Source organism: Raphanus sativus, chromosome 9, assembly GCF_000801105.2.
Source record: "Raphanus sativus cultivar WK10039 chromosome 9, ASM80110v3, whole genome shotgun sequence".
NCBI classification, from domain to species: Eukaryota; Viridiplantae; Streptophyta; class Magnoliopsida; order Brassicales; family Brassicaceae; genus Raphanus; species Raphanus sativus.
The window spans coordinates 28,850,409-28,866,611 of NC_079519.1; the positions used below are offsets into that span (position 1 = coordinate 28,850,409).

Below are 16,203 nucleotides of genomic sequence, written 5' to 3' on the forward strand. Positions count from 1 at the left end.
TTATGTAGAAACAAGTTACAGGAGAAACAAGTTACACGAGGTCTTCAGCTTGGTGCATGGTGTACCATCGAACATGGATCTCATAGGACGGTTCAGAGTGGTGCATTCAGGCGTGTATTCTCACAGGATGGTAGAATTGTCGGCTGTAGAATCGTCTTTATAATATTCTCATCGTTGTAATATCATAATTAATCGATAATAATCGATTCAAACGTTAAAAAAAAAACATAAATGTATCAACCGACTTCGATATAACCACAACTTAGTTTCAGACAAAGTTGACATTTATTACACAAACTTGTTCTCTTTTATTCCTGATAGAAGAAGCAAATCACAAATGGATGTGCTTATAAAGCAGAAATTGTTCAAGCTTTTGCAGTGAAAGCTCCAGCTTCAGTCAACATAAACCAACTTACTGTCTTTGTGCAGTTTGGTTACCGCTACAAAACAATGAAAATCACAAAGATTTTGGTTTAGAGGAAACGCAAAAGAAAAATCTTTTAAAAATTTGAAACAGAGTTTGGATCCCTCTGGTGAGTCTGAATCAGTGTGTTATACTCGTCGAGTGTTATGGTCCCAGAAACATATACTTGAATTAAAAAAATCTTTAAAAGAAACATAGAACATTTTGAATGTGAGCAGAACCTATACAAAATATCAAACAGAAAACCTAAACTCGAATCTCCAGAGAAAGCAAAGAAACATTCTAGAGTTGTTTCATGAACAAAACCTATACATGTAGGGGCGATAGAAAATTCCGAAATTTTCTTTGTCCGCAGAGTCAGAGAACAAATCAGAACTTGCTCTTTAAATAAACAAACAAAAACAGAGAAATTTTCAAGTATGTGTGGTCAACAACAGGACTACACTTGGTACAAAAAAATAACTAACCTCAAATTTCAAATACACAAGCAAGAGAGCAAGTAGAACAAAACATACACTAAAGATAAAAAAAAAACAAGACTCAGTCACGTCACAGAAGGCACAAATTAGATGAATATGTGATGAAGATTAGGGAATATTACTCTCTTTGTCGAGTACAATCCCAAGGAACTTAGCATCCAAGTGCTGCAAAAGGTCTTTCACTCTCACACAGTATGGGCAAAACGACTGCTGCAATTCCACAAACCGATCAGATCACACAAATAGTCTATTGTCTGCACTAAAATCTGTTTTATAAGCCTTGCAAGTGCTTCTAAGTTTGATCGTACTAATGAAGGGTACATGACTACGGGACTTATAAAACCTTGACATGTGGTTGTTTATTCTGAAAAATATTTGCATTTATAAAAGAAACAACAACAACCAACGATCATCTATCATAGAAGTTTATGGAACAACAGAAACAACTTTGTTAGTCTATTGGTGTCTGGTTGAGTTAAATGGTCAAAATATAAGAATAAAAATTGTTGAGTACCTTTCTGTCAGTACCAGCTCTTGCCACGAAACTGCTTTGCCCATGAGAATTATTAGCAGAGTTGAGCACCAAAAACTGTAATTTTTCATTCCAGGCAGACAAATTAGGAGTCTCATTTCAATATCAAGCCACAATTATATAGATGTCTGCTCTAGAAGAGTTTGACCAAAAATTGGAAGAAGATCATAGATGTGGCACCGTAACAATGTAACTCAGTCATATTTTATTCATTTTCTATTGCTTAGCTTTTTGATGTAAGAAATGATCCAGAGTAGTAAAAATGGTGTTTTCACACAAAAATCTGTAAAAAGAGTTGATCATCTTAACAAAGAACTTACAGATTATGGAACTAAGAATCGTTGAGAACAGATGTAAGTTGTGAACATATAGATTAGGATTGTGGAGATTTTACAAGTGTTAACATGTGACTTCTCACCGTCGCCACCGAGTCGACTCACTAGCCTCTCTAAGCCCTCTCAAAATCCCAACCATACACTCGACAGCTCCCGAGTCAAGTAAAGCAGGTCGATTCACCGGACACGAAGCCATGTTACATAGAATCAATCAGCAGAACCCTATTCATCGCCTGTCCTAACCTCGCCATGTTCAGAAGAACCTGAACGGCTCCGAGCTTCACGAGCTTCCCTCGGTTGCTCTGCACGAGAGAGATAATACAGAGCAAGCATCGAGTCATGCCGAGTCAACTCAGTCCCGACTCGGATCAGATGAAACAACGGCTCCAGCGCTCCAAGAACACCGATCGCCGTCTTGTTCTCGCCCTCGAGAGCCAAACTGAAAATCACTCTCGCATTTGAGAACGTCGATCAACGGTGGAACAATTTCCTGACCGTTTGTTGGATTTCACCAAAGAGAGATTCACAAGAACCGCAGTTGCATTCACTTGAACCGGTCGCGTATCTCGAAACAATAAGCAACCTAGCTTCTTCGATCTCCGAGATTCGATTGCTCTTTAGTTTCAAATCGCGTGTACTCCACATAACGGACCTAGGCGCCAAGAGTGAACAAAACCCGTGAGACACACCAACCAACGTGATTTCGACACGTGTCGCGAAATGCCCACCCTTTCAAAAACGACGTGGCTGCGGTAGATCCCAGTCTGTTTTATATATATAGATAGGGATGTTGTATTGGGTTACCCAGCCCAACCCAACCCTATAAAATATAAACCCAACCCTATTCTAACCCAACCCAACATTAACCCTAATAGTCTATGCATGAAGGGGTGGGTTAGGGTTACCCATTTCATAAAATCTTTTAAAACAAAAGCAAATAATATTAACATGATTAACACTGTTTAGCTATTTTGAGAATTTTGACGGAAAATGAGATTTTGCAAATTCAACAAAAAAAACAAAATTTTGTGTTTTTGGCATAAAACCTTAATTTTTTGATTTGGACAGAAAAATTCAATTTCCAGGTTTTGGTGGAAAAACTTATTTTTCTAGTTTTGGCGGGAAAACTCATTTTTGTGGTATTGGCGAGAAAACTCAATTTCTCGGTTTTGGCAGAAAACAAAAATTTCTAAATTTTGACGGAAAAATTCGATTCCCCAGTTTTAGCGGAAAACTCGATTTCCCGGTTTTGGTTGGAAAACTCGATTTTCCGGTTTTGGCGGGAAACCTCGATTTCTCGGTTTTCTCGGGAAAATTCGATTTCTCGGTTTTCTAGGAAAAAAACGATTTCTCGTTTTTCTCGGAAAACTCTATTTCTCGGTTTTCTCGGGAAACTCGATTTCTCGGTTTTCTCGGGAATACTCGATTTCTCGGTTTTCTCGGGAAAACTTGATTTCTCGGTTTTGGCAGAAAACCCCGACTTCTCGGTTTTAGCGGGAAACCCCGACTTCTCGGTTTTTTTCGGGAAAACTAGATTTCTCGGTTTTCTTGGAAAAACCCGATTTCTCGGTTTTCTCGAAAAAAACCGATTTCTCGGTTTTGGCGGGAAACCCTGATTTCTCATTTTTCTCGGGAAAACCGATTTTTTCGGTTTTCTCGAAAGACAAGATTTCTCGGTTTTCTTGAAAAACCCTGATTTCTCGGGAAAACTCGATTTCTCGGTTTCGGCGGGATAACTCGTTTTCTTGGTTTTGGCGGGAAACCCCGACTTCTCGGTTTTGGCGGGAAACCCTGGTTTCTCGTTTTTGGCGGGAAAACTCAATTTCTCGATTTCTCGGTTTTGACGGGAAAATTCGATTTCCCAATTTTGGCTTGAAAATTCGATTTTTCGGGTTTCTCGGTTTTGGTGGGAAAACTTAATTTATCGATTTTGGCGGGAAAAACCAGTTTTACGGTTTATGCGGAAAAACTCTATTTTGTGGTTTTTTGTGGGAAAACTCGATTTTGTGGGTTTTTTCGGAAAAACTTGATTTTTCCGATTTTGGCGAAAAAAATCGGTTTGGCAAAATATTTTTTTTTGTGATTTTGACGGAAAAAAATCATTTCTGAAATTTTATAGAAACTTTTTTAACGATTTTAAAGAAAAATCTAAAAAAAAATTGAGGGTTTGACCCTACACCAAAACATTGTTCTATAACAAAAAATATCTAATAGGGTTAACCGTGTGAAAACCCTTTATTTCTTTAGCCCAGCCCTAAAGTGGCCCTAAACATTTTATGAATAATACATCTGGGTTAGGGTTCTTAAATTATTGAATGGGCTGGGTCAGCCCTAAATCTCACAACCCTATATAACATCCCTATATATAGATAAATAGATTTGGAGAAATGGCTATTTCATACTCTTAACATATTGTGATATGTTTAATTTACACCAGATTTATATGAATGTGCTAAAACATATATAACTTATATTTTTTTGCGAAATCATACATTTGTCGCCACATCAGCTGCTATATCATCTGTTTTTATTTATTTAGATATTACGTCAGCTAATTTTGCTGATAAAGACAATGCTATGTGTATAATTTTTTTCTAAAAATTAAATAGTCATTTAGTAAAAATAAAATTTTAGAAAATATAAATTTTTATTTTTCAATAAAATTAATAAAAATTAATTAATTAATTAGATTTTAATCTTATATAAGAGATATATTCGTAAATATTTCAATCATATCACAAACCATTCTTATAAGAGTTTTATAGGTGTTGTAATGATTCAAATTCAATGCTAGTATTGTAGTCTTGTTATGCTTTATTAACCATAAGTATGTTATTTATCTTTAAGAAATTTAGATTAAACAATCATGATTATGATTATGCTAGTATTGTAGTCTTGCTATATGCTTTATTAACCATGAGTATGTTATTTACCTTTAAGAAATTTAGATTAAACAATCATGATTAATCAAGAGTAACACGTTTGCAACATTAGCACTGAATTTGAATCATTATAACATATATATCTTTTATAAGAATGGTTTGTGATATGATCGAAATATTTACAAATATATCTTTTATATAAGATTAAAACTTAATTAATTAATTAATTATTGTTAATCTTACTAAATAATAAAAATTTATGAAATTTATATTTTCTAAATATTTATTTTTATCAAATGACTACTTATTTTTTAGAAAAAAAAAACTGTACATATAGCATATTCGTCAGCAAAACTAGCTGACGTTGCATCTACACGAACAATAATAGATGATATGACAGCTGATGTGGCGACTGGTGTATGATTTCGCCAAAAAATTATAAATCAAGTATGTTTTGGCACGCATGTCTGATATGAATTGAACATATCGCGATATGTTAGGTATGAAATGACCGTTTTCCCAAATTTCCCCTAGAAACTTGTTCTTTCGTTGGTTTTTGTATACAAATGTTTGGATCAAGGTAAAAACACTATGAACTAATACATATTTTAAATCTTTTAACATTTACGAATATCTCTTATATAAGATTACAACATATATATCTCTTATAAGGACGGTTTGTGATAGGATCGAATCATTTAAGAATATATCTCTTATATAAATTAAAATTTAATTATTTAACTAATTTTTGTTAATTTTACTAAATAATAAAAAATAAAAAAAAGTTTTACATTTTCTAAAAGTTTATTTTTATAATAATACTATTTAGTTTTTCAAAAAAAATGATATATATGGCTTTTTCATCAGCAAAATTAACTAACGTTGCATTTACGCGAACAAAAGTAGATGACATGTCAGCTGATGTGGCGATTGGTGTATGATTTTGCCAAAAAAATTATAAGTCTGATATATTTTGACACATCTATATAAGTTCACATATGTTTTAGCATAACCATATATCGTAATATATTGGGTAAATGAAATGGCCGTTTTTCTTGGAAATTGCCATTTTTCGACTATCTCCTTATCCATTTCAACCAATAAAACCTTTCATAATTTTTAGAACCATATAATTTTTTTCTTTAAATAAAATAATAATTATTTTATCTTAACGGTTCCGAAGCGAACCACGCAAACGCATAGCCGAAAAGGCTTCGTTATCCCCTACCCAAGCCACACGAACTCTACGTTATCCCAAAGAGTGAGTGTGAGACCACCACATTGAGAGAAAGAGAGGAAGAAGAAGAAGAAGCGAGTTTCACGAGTTCCCCCCCAAAAGCGATAAAAAATGGCGGCGGATGCTCTGAGAATCTCTAGTTCTAGTTCATTAGTTTGTAATCTCAATGGGTCACAGAGACGCCCTGCTCTCACTTCTCACCGTCCTTCCTTTCTCGGTCTTCCTCCTCGCGCTTCTTCTCTTCCTCATCTTCTCGGTAAATCTCGTATTGGGCTTGGCTCTTCAAAGCTATCTCACCGAAGGAAACAATTCTCTGTCTTCGCCGCCGTCGCCGAAGGTCTCTTCTCTGTCCTCCCTCTCAGAAAGCTTTAATCTTTCGCTTACCCATTTCCATTTTCTTCGTAAAGAGATAGAAATTGTATTCATGCCTTCTAAGTGTTCGTTGAATTGCCTCTGAGAAGGGTTTCCACTATTATGTGTTTCGTTGCTTTAGTTTGATGCTTTATTATGTTTTCTATTGTTGCTTACCAGAGGGGAAGCGCGCTGTGCCGCTCAGAGATTACAGAAACATTGGCATTATGGCTCACATAGACGCTGGAAAGACCACAACAACGGAGAGGATTCTCTACTACACTGGAAGAAACTACAAGATCGGTGAAGTCCACGAAGGTACAGCTACGATGGACTGGATGGAGCAAGAGCAAGAGAGAGGGATCACCATCACTTCAGCTGCAACCACCACGTTCTGGGACAAGCATAGGATCAACATCATCGATACGCCTGGACACGTGGATTTCACTCTCGAAGTCGAACGTGCTCTGAGGGTTCTCGATGGAGCTATATGCCTTTTCGACAGTGTTGCTGGCGTTGAGCCTCAGTCCGAGACTGTGTGGAGACAAGCTGATAAGTACGGAGTGCCTCGGATTTGCTTTGTGAACAAGATGGACCGTCTTGGAGCTAACTTCTTCAGGACTAGGGACATGATTGTGACGAATCTTGGTGCCAAGCCGTTGGTGCTGCAGATACCGATTGGTGCTGAAGATTCGTTTAAAGGTGTGGTTGATCTTGTGAGGATGAAAGCTATAGTTTGGTCTGGAGAGGAGCTTGGTGCCAAGTTCAGCTACGAGGATATCCCAGCGGATCTTGAAGAGTTGGCTCAGGAGTATAGGGGGGCGATGATGGAGCTGATTGTTGATTTGGATGATGAGGTCATGGAGAATTATTTAGAAGGAGTTGAGCCTGACGAGGCCACGGTGAAGAGATTGGTTAGGAAAGGAACCATCACTGGGAAGTTTGTGCCTATTCTGTGTGGCTCAGCCTTTAAGAACAAAGGTGTGCAGCCGTTGCTTGATGCTGTGGTTGATTATCTGCCTTCTCCAGTTGAGGTTCCACCGATGAATGGAACAGATCCTGAGAATCCGGAAGTTACTATTGTGCGGAAGCCAGATGATGAGGAGCCTTTCGCTGGGTTAGCGTTCAAGATCATGAGTGATCCTTTTGTTGGTTCTCTTACGTTTGTGAGAGTCTACTCAGGGAAGCTCACAGCTGGCTCTTACGTGCTGAATGCTAACAAAGGGAAGAAGGAGAGAATCGGAAGACTCTTGGAGATGCACGCCAACAGCAGAGAAGATGTTAAAGTGGCGTTAACGGGAGACATTGTGGCTCTTGCTGGTCTCAAGGATACAATCACTGGTGAAACCTTGAGTGATCCAGAAAGCCCTGTTGTACTTGAACGTATGGACTTCCCTGACCCCGTCATCAAGGTGGCGATTGAGCCAAAAACGAAAGCAGACATTGATAAAATGGCTACAGGACTGATCAAGCTCGCTCAGGAAGACCCGTCTTTCCATTTTTCACGCGATGAGGAGATGAACCAAACCGTCATCGAAGGGATGGGAGAGCTTCATCTTGAGATCATCGTCGACAGGCTTAAAAGAGAGTTCAAGGTTGAGGCGAACGTTGGAGCACCGCAAGTGAACTACCGTGAGAGTATCTCAAAAGTAGCTGAAGTGAAATACACACACAAGAAGCAATCAGGTGGACAAGGACAGTTTGCTGATATTACAGTCAGGTTTGAGCCGTTGGAAGCAGGATCAGGATACGAGTTCAAGAGTGAGATCAAAGGAGGAGCGGTGCCGAGAGAGTATATCCCCGGTGTGATGAAAGGACTTGAGGAGTGTATGGGCTCAGGTGTGCTTGCGGGTTTTCCTGTTGTCGATGTCCGTGCTTGTCTAGTTGATGGATCATACCATGATGTGGACTCGAGCGTGCTAGCTTTCCAGCTAGCTGCGAGAGGAGCTTTCCGTGAAGGGATGAGGAAAGCTGGTCCGAGAATGCTTGAACCTATCATGAGAGTCGAAGTTGTTACACCTGAAGAACATCTTGGTGATGTCATTGGTGATCTTAACTCCAGAAGAGGTCAGATCAACAGCTTTGGAGACAAACCCGGTGGTCTCAAGGTACAAAACAAATTGTGAAAGCCGAATGATTGAAAAAAGCAAAACTTATTTTTTGATGAAACTGATTATGGTACTTGTAAATTGCAGGTGGTGGATTCTCTGGTTCCATTAGCAGAGATGTTTCAGTATGTGAGTACATTGAGAGGGATGACAAAAGGTCGTGCGTCTTACACAATGCAGTTGGCTAAGTTCGATGTTGTTCCTCAGCATATTCAGAACCAGCTTTCGTCCAAGGACCAAGAAGTTGCTGCTTAAGGCAGACAGAACTATGTTTTCATGGTCAGAAAGTACATTGAAAACATATACATGTGTTATCATGATTAATGTTCAAATCATTTTATATAGTTTTGTTTTGATCAAGAGAAAACAAACATATTTAAATTTCTTTTCATGTGGATGAAAAAACAAGTGTGGGAAGGTAGATAATATTTTGAAGGAAAAGAGTTTAGTGAATTCATCTGAGATAAAAATAAAATAAAAAGGGTATCATTAACTTGGTTCACGTCTTGGAAAACACAATCGACATGAGAAGAGAAAAGTTGTAACAGAAAAATGGGAAAACCGATTTGGGATTTGAGTTACAAAAGTAAAAACACTGCGTTTAGGTTTATTTCATCTGGACGATTCCAGAGCTGATAAGCTTTTGAATTTTGTTCATGATCATTGGGTTCTGCATGTGTTTCTGTGCTGCTGCTGGATTCTCCTGGAGATCAGAAAGAACCTGTTCAAAGAAAAAGAAAAGTGGTGAGACTTTAGACATGGATGGCTCCACCAAATCTTGAGAAAACATCTAGGGAAGAAGCTTTAAGTTACCTGTCTCATTACAGGATCTGTGAGAATGTTTTGGATCTCCGGGTCTTGCATTCCCTTAGCCTGTATGTAAGAAGAATGAGCTCAGAATCATCCTAAACTAACCGGTTCTCTCTAATAAACCGAAAAAGGAACAAGTTTCATAACAGTAAGTTAGAATCTAACCTGTCTTTCTTTCAACTCCTCCGGAGTAAGGTCACCACGGTTTGCCTTGTTGATCTGTTGCACACATCTGCAGAAAAGGGTTTACAAAACGTTAACAGAGTGAATAAGTTCTCCATGACTTTACACATTTACTATACCTTCTAACACCGTCAAGGAGCTCCTGATTGTTAGGATCATGTTTGAGACCTTCCTGGTATGTTTCCATTGCATTGTCATACTCCTTCATGAAGAATTGGACAGCACCTTTTCTGCTGTACCCCTTTGAGAATGTTGGGTCGAGCTCAATGCATTTCTCTGCATCCTTCAATCCTTCGGGCATTGCCCCAAGTTTTGTGTAACATGCGGCTCGGTTGCTGTATGCCTATGTGAAGTTCAATAAAGTAAACAAGTTAATTCAAACATCCAATATACGCAACATTGAGCACGTGATGATGATGATGAATCAGGCTTACTCTCGGGTCTTTTGGATTCCTTTTGATCGCTTCAGTGTAGTGTCTCACAGCATCAGGATACTTCTGCTCCTTGAAAAACTGATTACCTGTATCACACAAACAAATGTTAGTTCAACTTTGGTCACATAAACAATGATATAATTGAAAAAGCAAACTACCTTTCTCACGCTCCTCATCACCAATAGCTGGATCAAAATACTCTTGCTGCTCCAACTCTTTCTTGGCTCTCTCTGCCTCATTCAGCCTCTTCAACGTGTCTGGGTTACGGTGCTCCGTAAGTGCTTTCTGGTAAGTCTCAATCACAGGTTCATAGTCTTTCGAGACTTTAGCCATCTTCCCCAGAGCTGTTCCTTTCCTAGTCAAAGCTTTAGCTACCATCTTGTAATCTGACCTAAGCTCCCTACCCCTTTCAACAGCCTTATCACAGTCCTTGATGCACTCATCATACTGTATCAAACACATTCCACAGAAGACTCAACAACGTACCAAGTAAATCACATATATGCACATAGGAACTATACCTTGATGCACACATCATACTGAATCAAACATGATTAAACTCAACCTCGTCCTAAGCAAATCACTATAGACATATATATTACGCACTCACCATACTGAATCAACACAATAATATTTAGACTCAATCTCCTCCTAAGTAAATCACTACACACTAATATACACAAAAACTATATCTTTTCGATTTCAAGATGAACAGCAGCAGCATTAGTTAATATAAGAGATATCAATGTACATCAAAACTATATCTTGTTACACTCATTAAGATTTAGACTCAGCTACAATGCCAAGCAAATCCCTATAGAGTATAGACTGCTATCAGAGAGGATCTACGTACATTAAAGCTATGCCTTGATGCACTCAAGGTACTGAATCAACCATGATCACATTTATACTCAACCACGTAACAATCAAAACATTACAGTATACATAAAAACAATACTTTAATGACCCCATCATACTGAACCAAACACAGACTAATGTACATAAATGCAATACCTTTATGCATTAATCAAACACACATTCACATATAGACTATACACTAAAATCAGGAATGTAAAGAAAAGAGGATCTAATGTACAAAAAGACAATACCTTTCCCATCTCGAGATGAACAGCAGCACGGTTAGTGATAAAAGAGATATCTTCATCATCAATCTCAATAGCTGCAGAGTAATGCTTGATAGCAGTATCAAAGTCCTTCTTCTTATACGCAGCATTCCCCATCTCCTTCTCCTTCAAAGCCTTCCCCTTCCTCTCCTTCCTCTCCTTCTCCTCACCCCCAACCTCCGGCTCACGCTCAGGCTCCGCCTCACGCTTCCTCTCCACCGCAACAGGCTCATTCACAACCATCTCATCCTCCTCCCTCGCCGCCTCCGCCTCGGCCTCGTCCCCAGCCTGGGTCCTGAACTGAACATTCAGCAAAACCCCAAGAGACTGCATCACCCTCTGGTCCTTCAAGTAGAGATTGAGACTGCTAGGGTTCCTCTGGATCTCCTGCATCATGTTGACGAAGTCAGGCTGCTTCAAGAACCCCCTCGTCGACGGATCCGCCGTCAGCTTGGCCCACATCTCTGGCCCCTTGAACGCGTCCCCAAACGGATTCGGAGGAGGAGGAGCGGCGCGTGACCTCGACGCGTCTGCTAGACCTGATTTAAGCGCGTCGTTGCTCGGATCGATCTCGAGACCCTTGGAGTAGGCCTCGACGGCTTCGTCGGATTGGTTGAGGCCGAGGTGAGCGGCGCCGAGGCGGCTGTAGCCCTTGGCCCAGTCGGGTTTGAGCTCGACGGTCTTCTTGGCGTCGGAGAGAGCTTCCTCGTAGCGGAGGAGGGAGGCGTGGGCGGCGGAGCGGTTGGAGTAGAGGACGTGGTTGGTCGGGGCGAGGTTGATCGCTTCGGTGAAGTGGTTGACGGCGGAGGTGAAGTCGCCGGAGGAGAAAGCGGCGTTTCCTTTGGCTTTGGCTTCGTCGGCCATGGTTGATTGAATCTGAGAGTTGTGTGTGTGTGTGTGTGTGAGTTTTTAGGGTTTGTTTTCGTCTTCTTGTGGAGAGATTGCTTTGAAGGAGAGGAGACTATATGGGGGTTTTGGTTTTGGGAGTTGTTTGGATACGAGTAAAACGGTATCCGGGATAGTGTTTAGAAAAGAAGATTCTGGAATTATTTAAAAAGGAAAAATCAAGTTTTGCTAAATATGAGGGAGGAAGGATTTTATTTTTCTTTGTGGATATATTTTGTTTTGCTAAAAAATAGGACTCTACTAATATTTTTAATTTCTAATTTTACACTTTATTTTTGATTTTTTGAAACTGGACTTAATTGAATGTGAAAAAATATTTTTATTCATATTAGATATTTAAATAAATAAAAATTCGAAAATGTTAATAATAATATTACTATTGTTATAATCATTTAATTTACTATTTAAATTTCTTAAATAAGAATTTGTGATGTCACCATGAAGTTTAGCTGTATAAGTTTTTATTTTTAATCTTACATAAAAAGAATTGCTCGATAGTTTTCATCTTTTTACATGTATAATATTGTAATTAAAAATTATTTGACGTATGATAGCTCGGTATTAGAAGTTGTTTTTGGAAGTCCTTATTTAAGCATTGTATCTCTACTTTATTACTCGGTTTTCGTTATTTCAATACTCCCTCCGTTTTTTATTATAAATCGTTTTAAAACTATGCACATGTATTAAGAAAATCATTAATTTTTTAGATTTTCTAGACAAAAACATCATTAATTGTTTATCTAATCACAATTCAACCAATACAAAAATAAAAGATATTTTATCATTGGTTATACTGCATTAAGTATAAATAAATTTTACATACAAAACCGAAAACGACTTATAATTCGGAACAAACGAATTTTTCTAAAATGACTTATATTAAGAAACGGAGGGAGTATATTTTTATCTTAAGAACCCCAATAGAAAACATCCAATGGACATGTTCTAAGAACAATCTCAATGGTTTGATACATTTTTAAAGCTTATCTAAAAATAGCATTTTTAAAAATTATTCAAAAAGTAGTACTCAATAATAACATAAATAATAAAAGTTTCCAAAATAACAAGAATTTGACAAGACAAATACAAAATTACTTTAATTTTTAAACTTTAATCTCAATTTTAATATTAAACTTTTAATTCTAATCAATAAATCTAAACCTAAATATTGAAAGTGGAGTTAGAGTTTTGACAAGTGGAGTTTGAGTACGTGATTAATAAGTAGAATAGGAATAAAACAGGTCAAAATTTTCATTTACACTAAAAATAAATCAAAATAGAAAAAACCTTACAACGAATTTTATTATCGAATCAAGTTGAATATTCAATAAAAAGTTTGGTCTCTGAATTTATTTTTTAAAAGTATTTTGCCAAAATTTTAGAGAGAAATAAAAATATACTTTAATGCTACTTTAGTAAAAAATATATATGTATTTAAAACGCCGATGAGGCGATGCAGCTACATCTGACAACATGGTAATGTTCAGTCACAAATTACACCCAAAAACCATATGATAGCTAGTGATTTTAAAGCATGCATAAATATAATAGAAGATAATAGTAAGAAAGTAAAATATTGCAGTGTGACTTTGGTACTATCTCTTGTTCAAAAACGCGGCTACACGGCCGTGTTCGCAGCTACACGACCGTGTTCGCGGCCACTACAATGTTCTATGCAAGCCAATCGCCCGATTATGATTGATTCGACATTATTATTCAGTACATACTTAATCGACTGATTAATTATATTATGCGCATAATTATTCAGCACATAAAAATCGACCAAAAGTATATATGGAAAATCTATTTTCAACATAGCCTATTTTGCCCAATTTCCCCACAAAAATATTTGATCACATATAAAACAGACATTTAAAAAAAAGGTCAAATAGCTAAAATATCATTTTAAAGCTTATCTAAAGTAGCACTTTCTAAAGTTTATTCACAAAGTAGTACTCAATAGTAAACTCAATGATAAAATTTTCCAAAATAACAAGACTATGACAAGACAAATACAAATTTACTTTAATCCTTAAATTTTAATCTTAACTTTTAATAATAAACTCTAAATTTTAATTATTAAATACAAATCTAAATGTTGAAAGTGGAGTTTGAGTACGTGATTAATAAGTAGATTAGGAATAAAACATGTCAAAAATTTAATTTACATTAGAAATAAATTAGAATTGAAAAAGCTTACAATGAATTTGATTATTAAATCAAGTTTGTTATTCAATATTAATTTGGTTGTTAAATTTATGCTTTAAAATCTTTTGCCAAAATTTCTAGAGAGAAGTAAAAATATATTTTAATGCTATTATAGTAAAAAATTGAGAAAAAGACAAAATAGCATCAAACCAAGTTTTTGTCAGAAAAATAACATCATAAAGAAGAAAATGACCAAAAAAGGTTTTATTGAAGAATAAATATGCATTTATAACCATTGGGTTAATTAATCTAAGACTTAGGGTTTAAAGGTGGAGTTTTAGGAATGTATTCAAATTTTTAAAAATAAAAAAAATGAAAATTTTCAAAACAAAAATGTGATTTTTTGGTCATTTTATTTTTTGAGTGTTATTTTTGTGATAAAAACTTAAAAAGTGATATTTTAGAGATTTGTCCAAAAAAAATATTTCCTGTGCTAAACTTTTATTATAAATTAGTGCTAGTGTCAAGGTATTTATCTAAAAATATTTGACATTATATTTTCAAATTTAAATGATAAATAAGATACTTCAAATTTAGGGTCCCTCAAATTTATCATAATGAATTAACTATAGTTCTTTACACAAACGACGACGTTTGTCTACATTGCCCAATCGACACCTCTCCGGCACACGATTGTTCCCGAGTTCCATGTCCATTTTCAGGTACAAAGATCGACAATTTCCGATTTGGATACTAAGATTCCGTTCCGACAGATCTTCCGATTCCGACAGCCGGATCTCAGTGTTCCTTAAGTTCAGGTAGTTTCTTCCTCATTTCGTTATCACAGAACAACATTTATGGTTTCTAGCGATTTCAAATCGGCTGCTTGTAGAATCTCACTCGTAGCTTCATGTTTTGTTCCTAGGTTACCCGTTAGTCTATTGCTCATTTTGTGTTGAAAGGTTCGTACTTTTCTGTTAAATGCCTAGTCTAGTGCGTTGCCCACCAGGTGTTTGTGTTAATTCCTGAACGAGACTTCTTTTCATTTTTTGTTAGTGATCGTTTGAGAATCAGCTCTAGTGTTCTTAGATGGACTCTGGGTTTACTGTTGCATTGTCGGATTTGTATCAACTGATCTTGTTTGTGGTCTGAATGATTTGCAGAAGAAGAGAAAAGAGTACCCTTTAAAGCTTAATCTGATGAACGGACCACGAGGAGGATCGAGTAGTTTGCGTTCAGCATTCTCTTACTGTGTACAACAAGTCCGTAACTACGACTACCATCACTACCTCTGTCTCCTTGAACTCCCACCCGAGATGCGTAAACCCGCCTTCGCACTCCGCGCTTTCAACGTGGAAACCGCAAGAGCCATGGACGTTGCATCAGATCCCAAAATCGGCTTGATGCGTTTGCTCTGGTGGCAAGAAGCCATCGACAAGCTCTACACGAAGAAAACAGTTAACCACCCAGCTGCACAAGCTCTCTCTTGGGCCATATCAGAGCATAGCATCAGCAAACCGTGGCTTAAACGCTCGGTGGAAGCTAGAATCCGAGATGCTCAGAGAGAGGCTGACGATATACCGGAGAGCGTCGAGGAGCTTGAGAGATACGCGGAAGACACGGTTTCTACTCTTCTGTACAACACTCTCCAAGCAGGTGGGATCAGCTCGACAGCAGCGGACCACGCGGCTTCGCACATTGGTAAAGCCAGTGGTCTTGTCTTGCTGCTGAAGTCGTTACCTTACCACTGTACTAGAAACCGTCACCACAATTACATCCCTGTGGAACTCGCTGAGAAGCACGGGCTGCTTGTGAAACAAGGTGGAAGGTCTGAGATTCTTTTGGATAATGATTCGAGAGAAGGGCTGTGCAATGTGGTGTTTGAGATTGCGTCTGTTGCCAATGTACATCTCTTGAAAGCCCGCGAGCTGGTGGGAAAAGTTCCTGCGGAAGCTAAACCGGTTCTGCTTCATTCTGTGCCGGTACAGGTTCTTCTGGATTCGTTGAGTAAAGCACATTTCGATGTGTTTGATCCGAGGATGCAGAGAGGAGTTCTTGGTGTTCCTCCTCTTTGGTTTCAGGTTAGACTCAAGTGGTATTCATGGAGATCTATGTTCTGAATAACTTCGAAGTCTTTTTTTTTTCTTTTCTGGTTTTCTAAGACATTATTACAAAACTGTTCCAGTAATAATACAAACAGTGATGGATTGGATACAAAATAAAAGAATTTATCTGAAAATTTCTTGAGCA

The 16,203-nt window shown here is 37.5% G+C and overlaps 3 protein-coding genes and 1 long non-coding RNA gene across 6 annotated transcripts; 2 read left to right on the forward strand and 2 right to left on the reverse strand.

Moving 5' to 3' along the window:
* Nucleotides 1-222: 222 nt before the first annotated feature.
* On the reverse strand, nucleotides 223-2,404 carry LOC108826551 (uncharacterized). Of its 2 annotated transcripts, none has more exons than XR_008938348.1 (4): nucleotides 1,756-2,404; nucleotides 1,418-1,492; nucleotides 1,026-1,110; nucleotides 223-440 (listed from the first exon to the last, which is right to left on the reverse strand). It is a non-coding gene; the product is annotated as an uncharacterized LOC108826551 (long non-coding RNA). The 2 variants fall into 2 exon arrangements; XR_001945476.2 differs by having other exon boundaries at nucleotides 1,026-1,113.
* Nucleotides 2,405-5,841: 3,437 nt separating this feature from the next.
* On the forward strand, nucleotides 5,842-8,801 carry LOC108827369 (elongation factor G, chloroplastic). Its single transcript, XM_018600749.2, has 3 exons — nucleotides 5,842-6,226; nucleotides 6,421-8,348; nucleotides 8,436-8,801. Exons 1-3 carry the CDS (start codon nucleotides 6,001-6,003, stop codon nucleotides 8,601-8,603), a joined length of 2,322 nt encoding a protein of 773 aa, XP_018456251.1. The 5' UTR covers nucleotides 5,842-6,000; the 3' UTR covers nucleotides 8,604-8,801.
* Nucleotides 8,802-8,818: 17 nt separating this feature from the next.
* On the reverse strand, nucleotides 8,819-11,849 carry LOC108827370 (hsp70-Hsp90 organizing protein 2). Its single transcript, XM_018600750.2, has 7 exons — nucleotides 10,885-11,849; nucleotides 9,934-10,222; nucleotides 9,776-9,861; nucleotides 9,461-9,684; nucleotides 9,324-9,390; nucleotides 9,162-9,221; nucleotides 8,819-9,069 (listed from the first exon to the last, which is right to left on the reverse strand). Exons 1-7 carry the CDS (start codon nucleotides 11,761-11,763, stop codon nucleotides 8,956-8,958), a joined length of 1,719 nt encoding a protein of 572 aa, XP_018456252.1. The 5' UTR covers nucleotides 11,764-11,849; the 3' UTR covers nucleotides 8,819-8,955.
* Nucleotides 11,850-14,577: 2,728 nt separating this feature from the next.
* On the forward strand, nucleotides 14,578-16,203 carry LOC108824010 (uncharacterized). Of its 2 annotated transcripts, XM_018597340.2 has the most exons (3): nucleotides 14,578-14,771; nucleotides 14,879-14,915; nucleotides 15,117-16,203. In XM_018597340.2, the coding sequence occupies exon 3, from the start codon at nucleotides 15,153-15,155 to the stop codon at nucleotides 16,071-16,073; it is 921 nt and encodes a 306-aa protein (XP_018452842.1). In that variant the 5' UTR covers nucleotides 14,578-14,771; nucleotides 14,879-14,915; nucleotides 15,117-15,152; the 3' UTR covers nucleotides 16,074-16,203. The 2 variants fall into 2 exon arrangements, with proteins under 2 accessions (XP_018452842.1, XP_018452841.1); XM_018597339.2 differs by lacking the exon at nucleotides 14,879-14,915 and having other exon boundaries at nucleotides 14,579-14,771.

Excerpts from the sequence above, each read along its gene's own strand:
- LOC108827370 (XM_018600750.2), bottom strand. The coding sequence starts at position 11,763 with ATGGCCGACGAAGCCAAAGCCAAAGGAAACGCCGCTTTCTCCTCCGGC. Across the intron at positions 10,223-10,884 it reads TTCATCTCGAGATGGGAAAG|TATGATGAGTGCATCAAGGA; the intron begins GTATTGTCTTTT and ends TGTTTGATACAG. Across the intron at positions 9,070-9,161 it reads CAGATCCTGTAATGAGACAG|GTTCTTTCTGATCTCCAGGA; the intron begins GTAACTTAAAGC and ends TTCTTTGAACAG.
- LOC108824010 (XM_018597340.2), top strand. The coding sequence starts at position 15,153 with ATGAACGGACCACGAGGAGGATCGAGTAGTTTGCGTTCAGCATTCTCT.
- LOC108827369 (XM_018600749.2), top strand. The coding sequence starts at position 6,001 with ATGGCGGCGGATGCTCTGAGAATCTCTAGTTCTAGTTCATTAGTTTGT. Across the intron at positions 6,227-6,420 it reads CTTCGCCGCCGTCGCCGAAG|AGGGGAAGCGCGCTGTGCCG; the intron begins GTCTCTTCTCTG and ends GTTGCTTACCAG. Across the intron at positions 8,349-8,435 it reads ACAAACCCGGTGGTCTCAAG|GTGGTGGATTCTCTGGTTCC; the intron begins GTACAAAACAAA and ends TGTAAATTGCAG.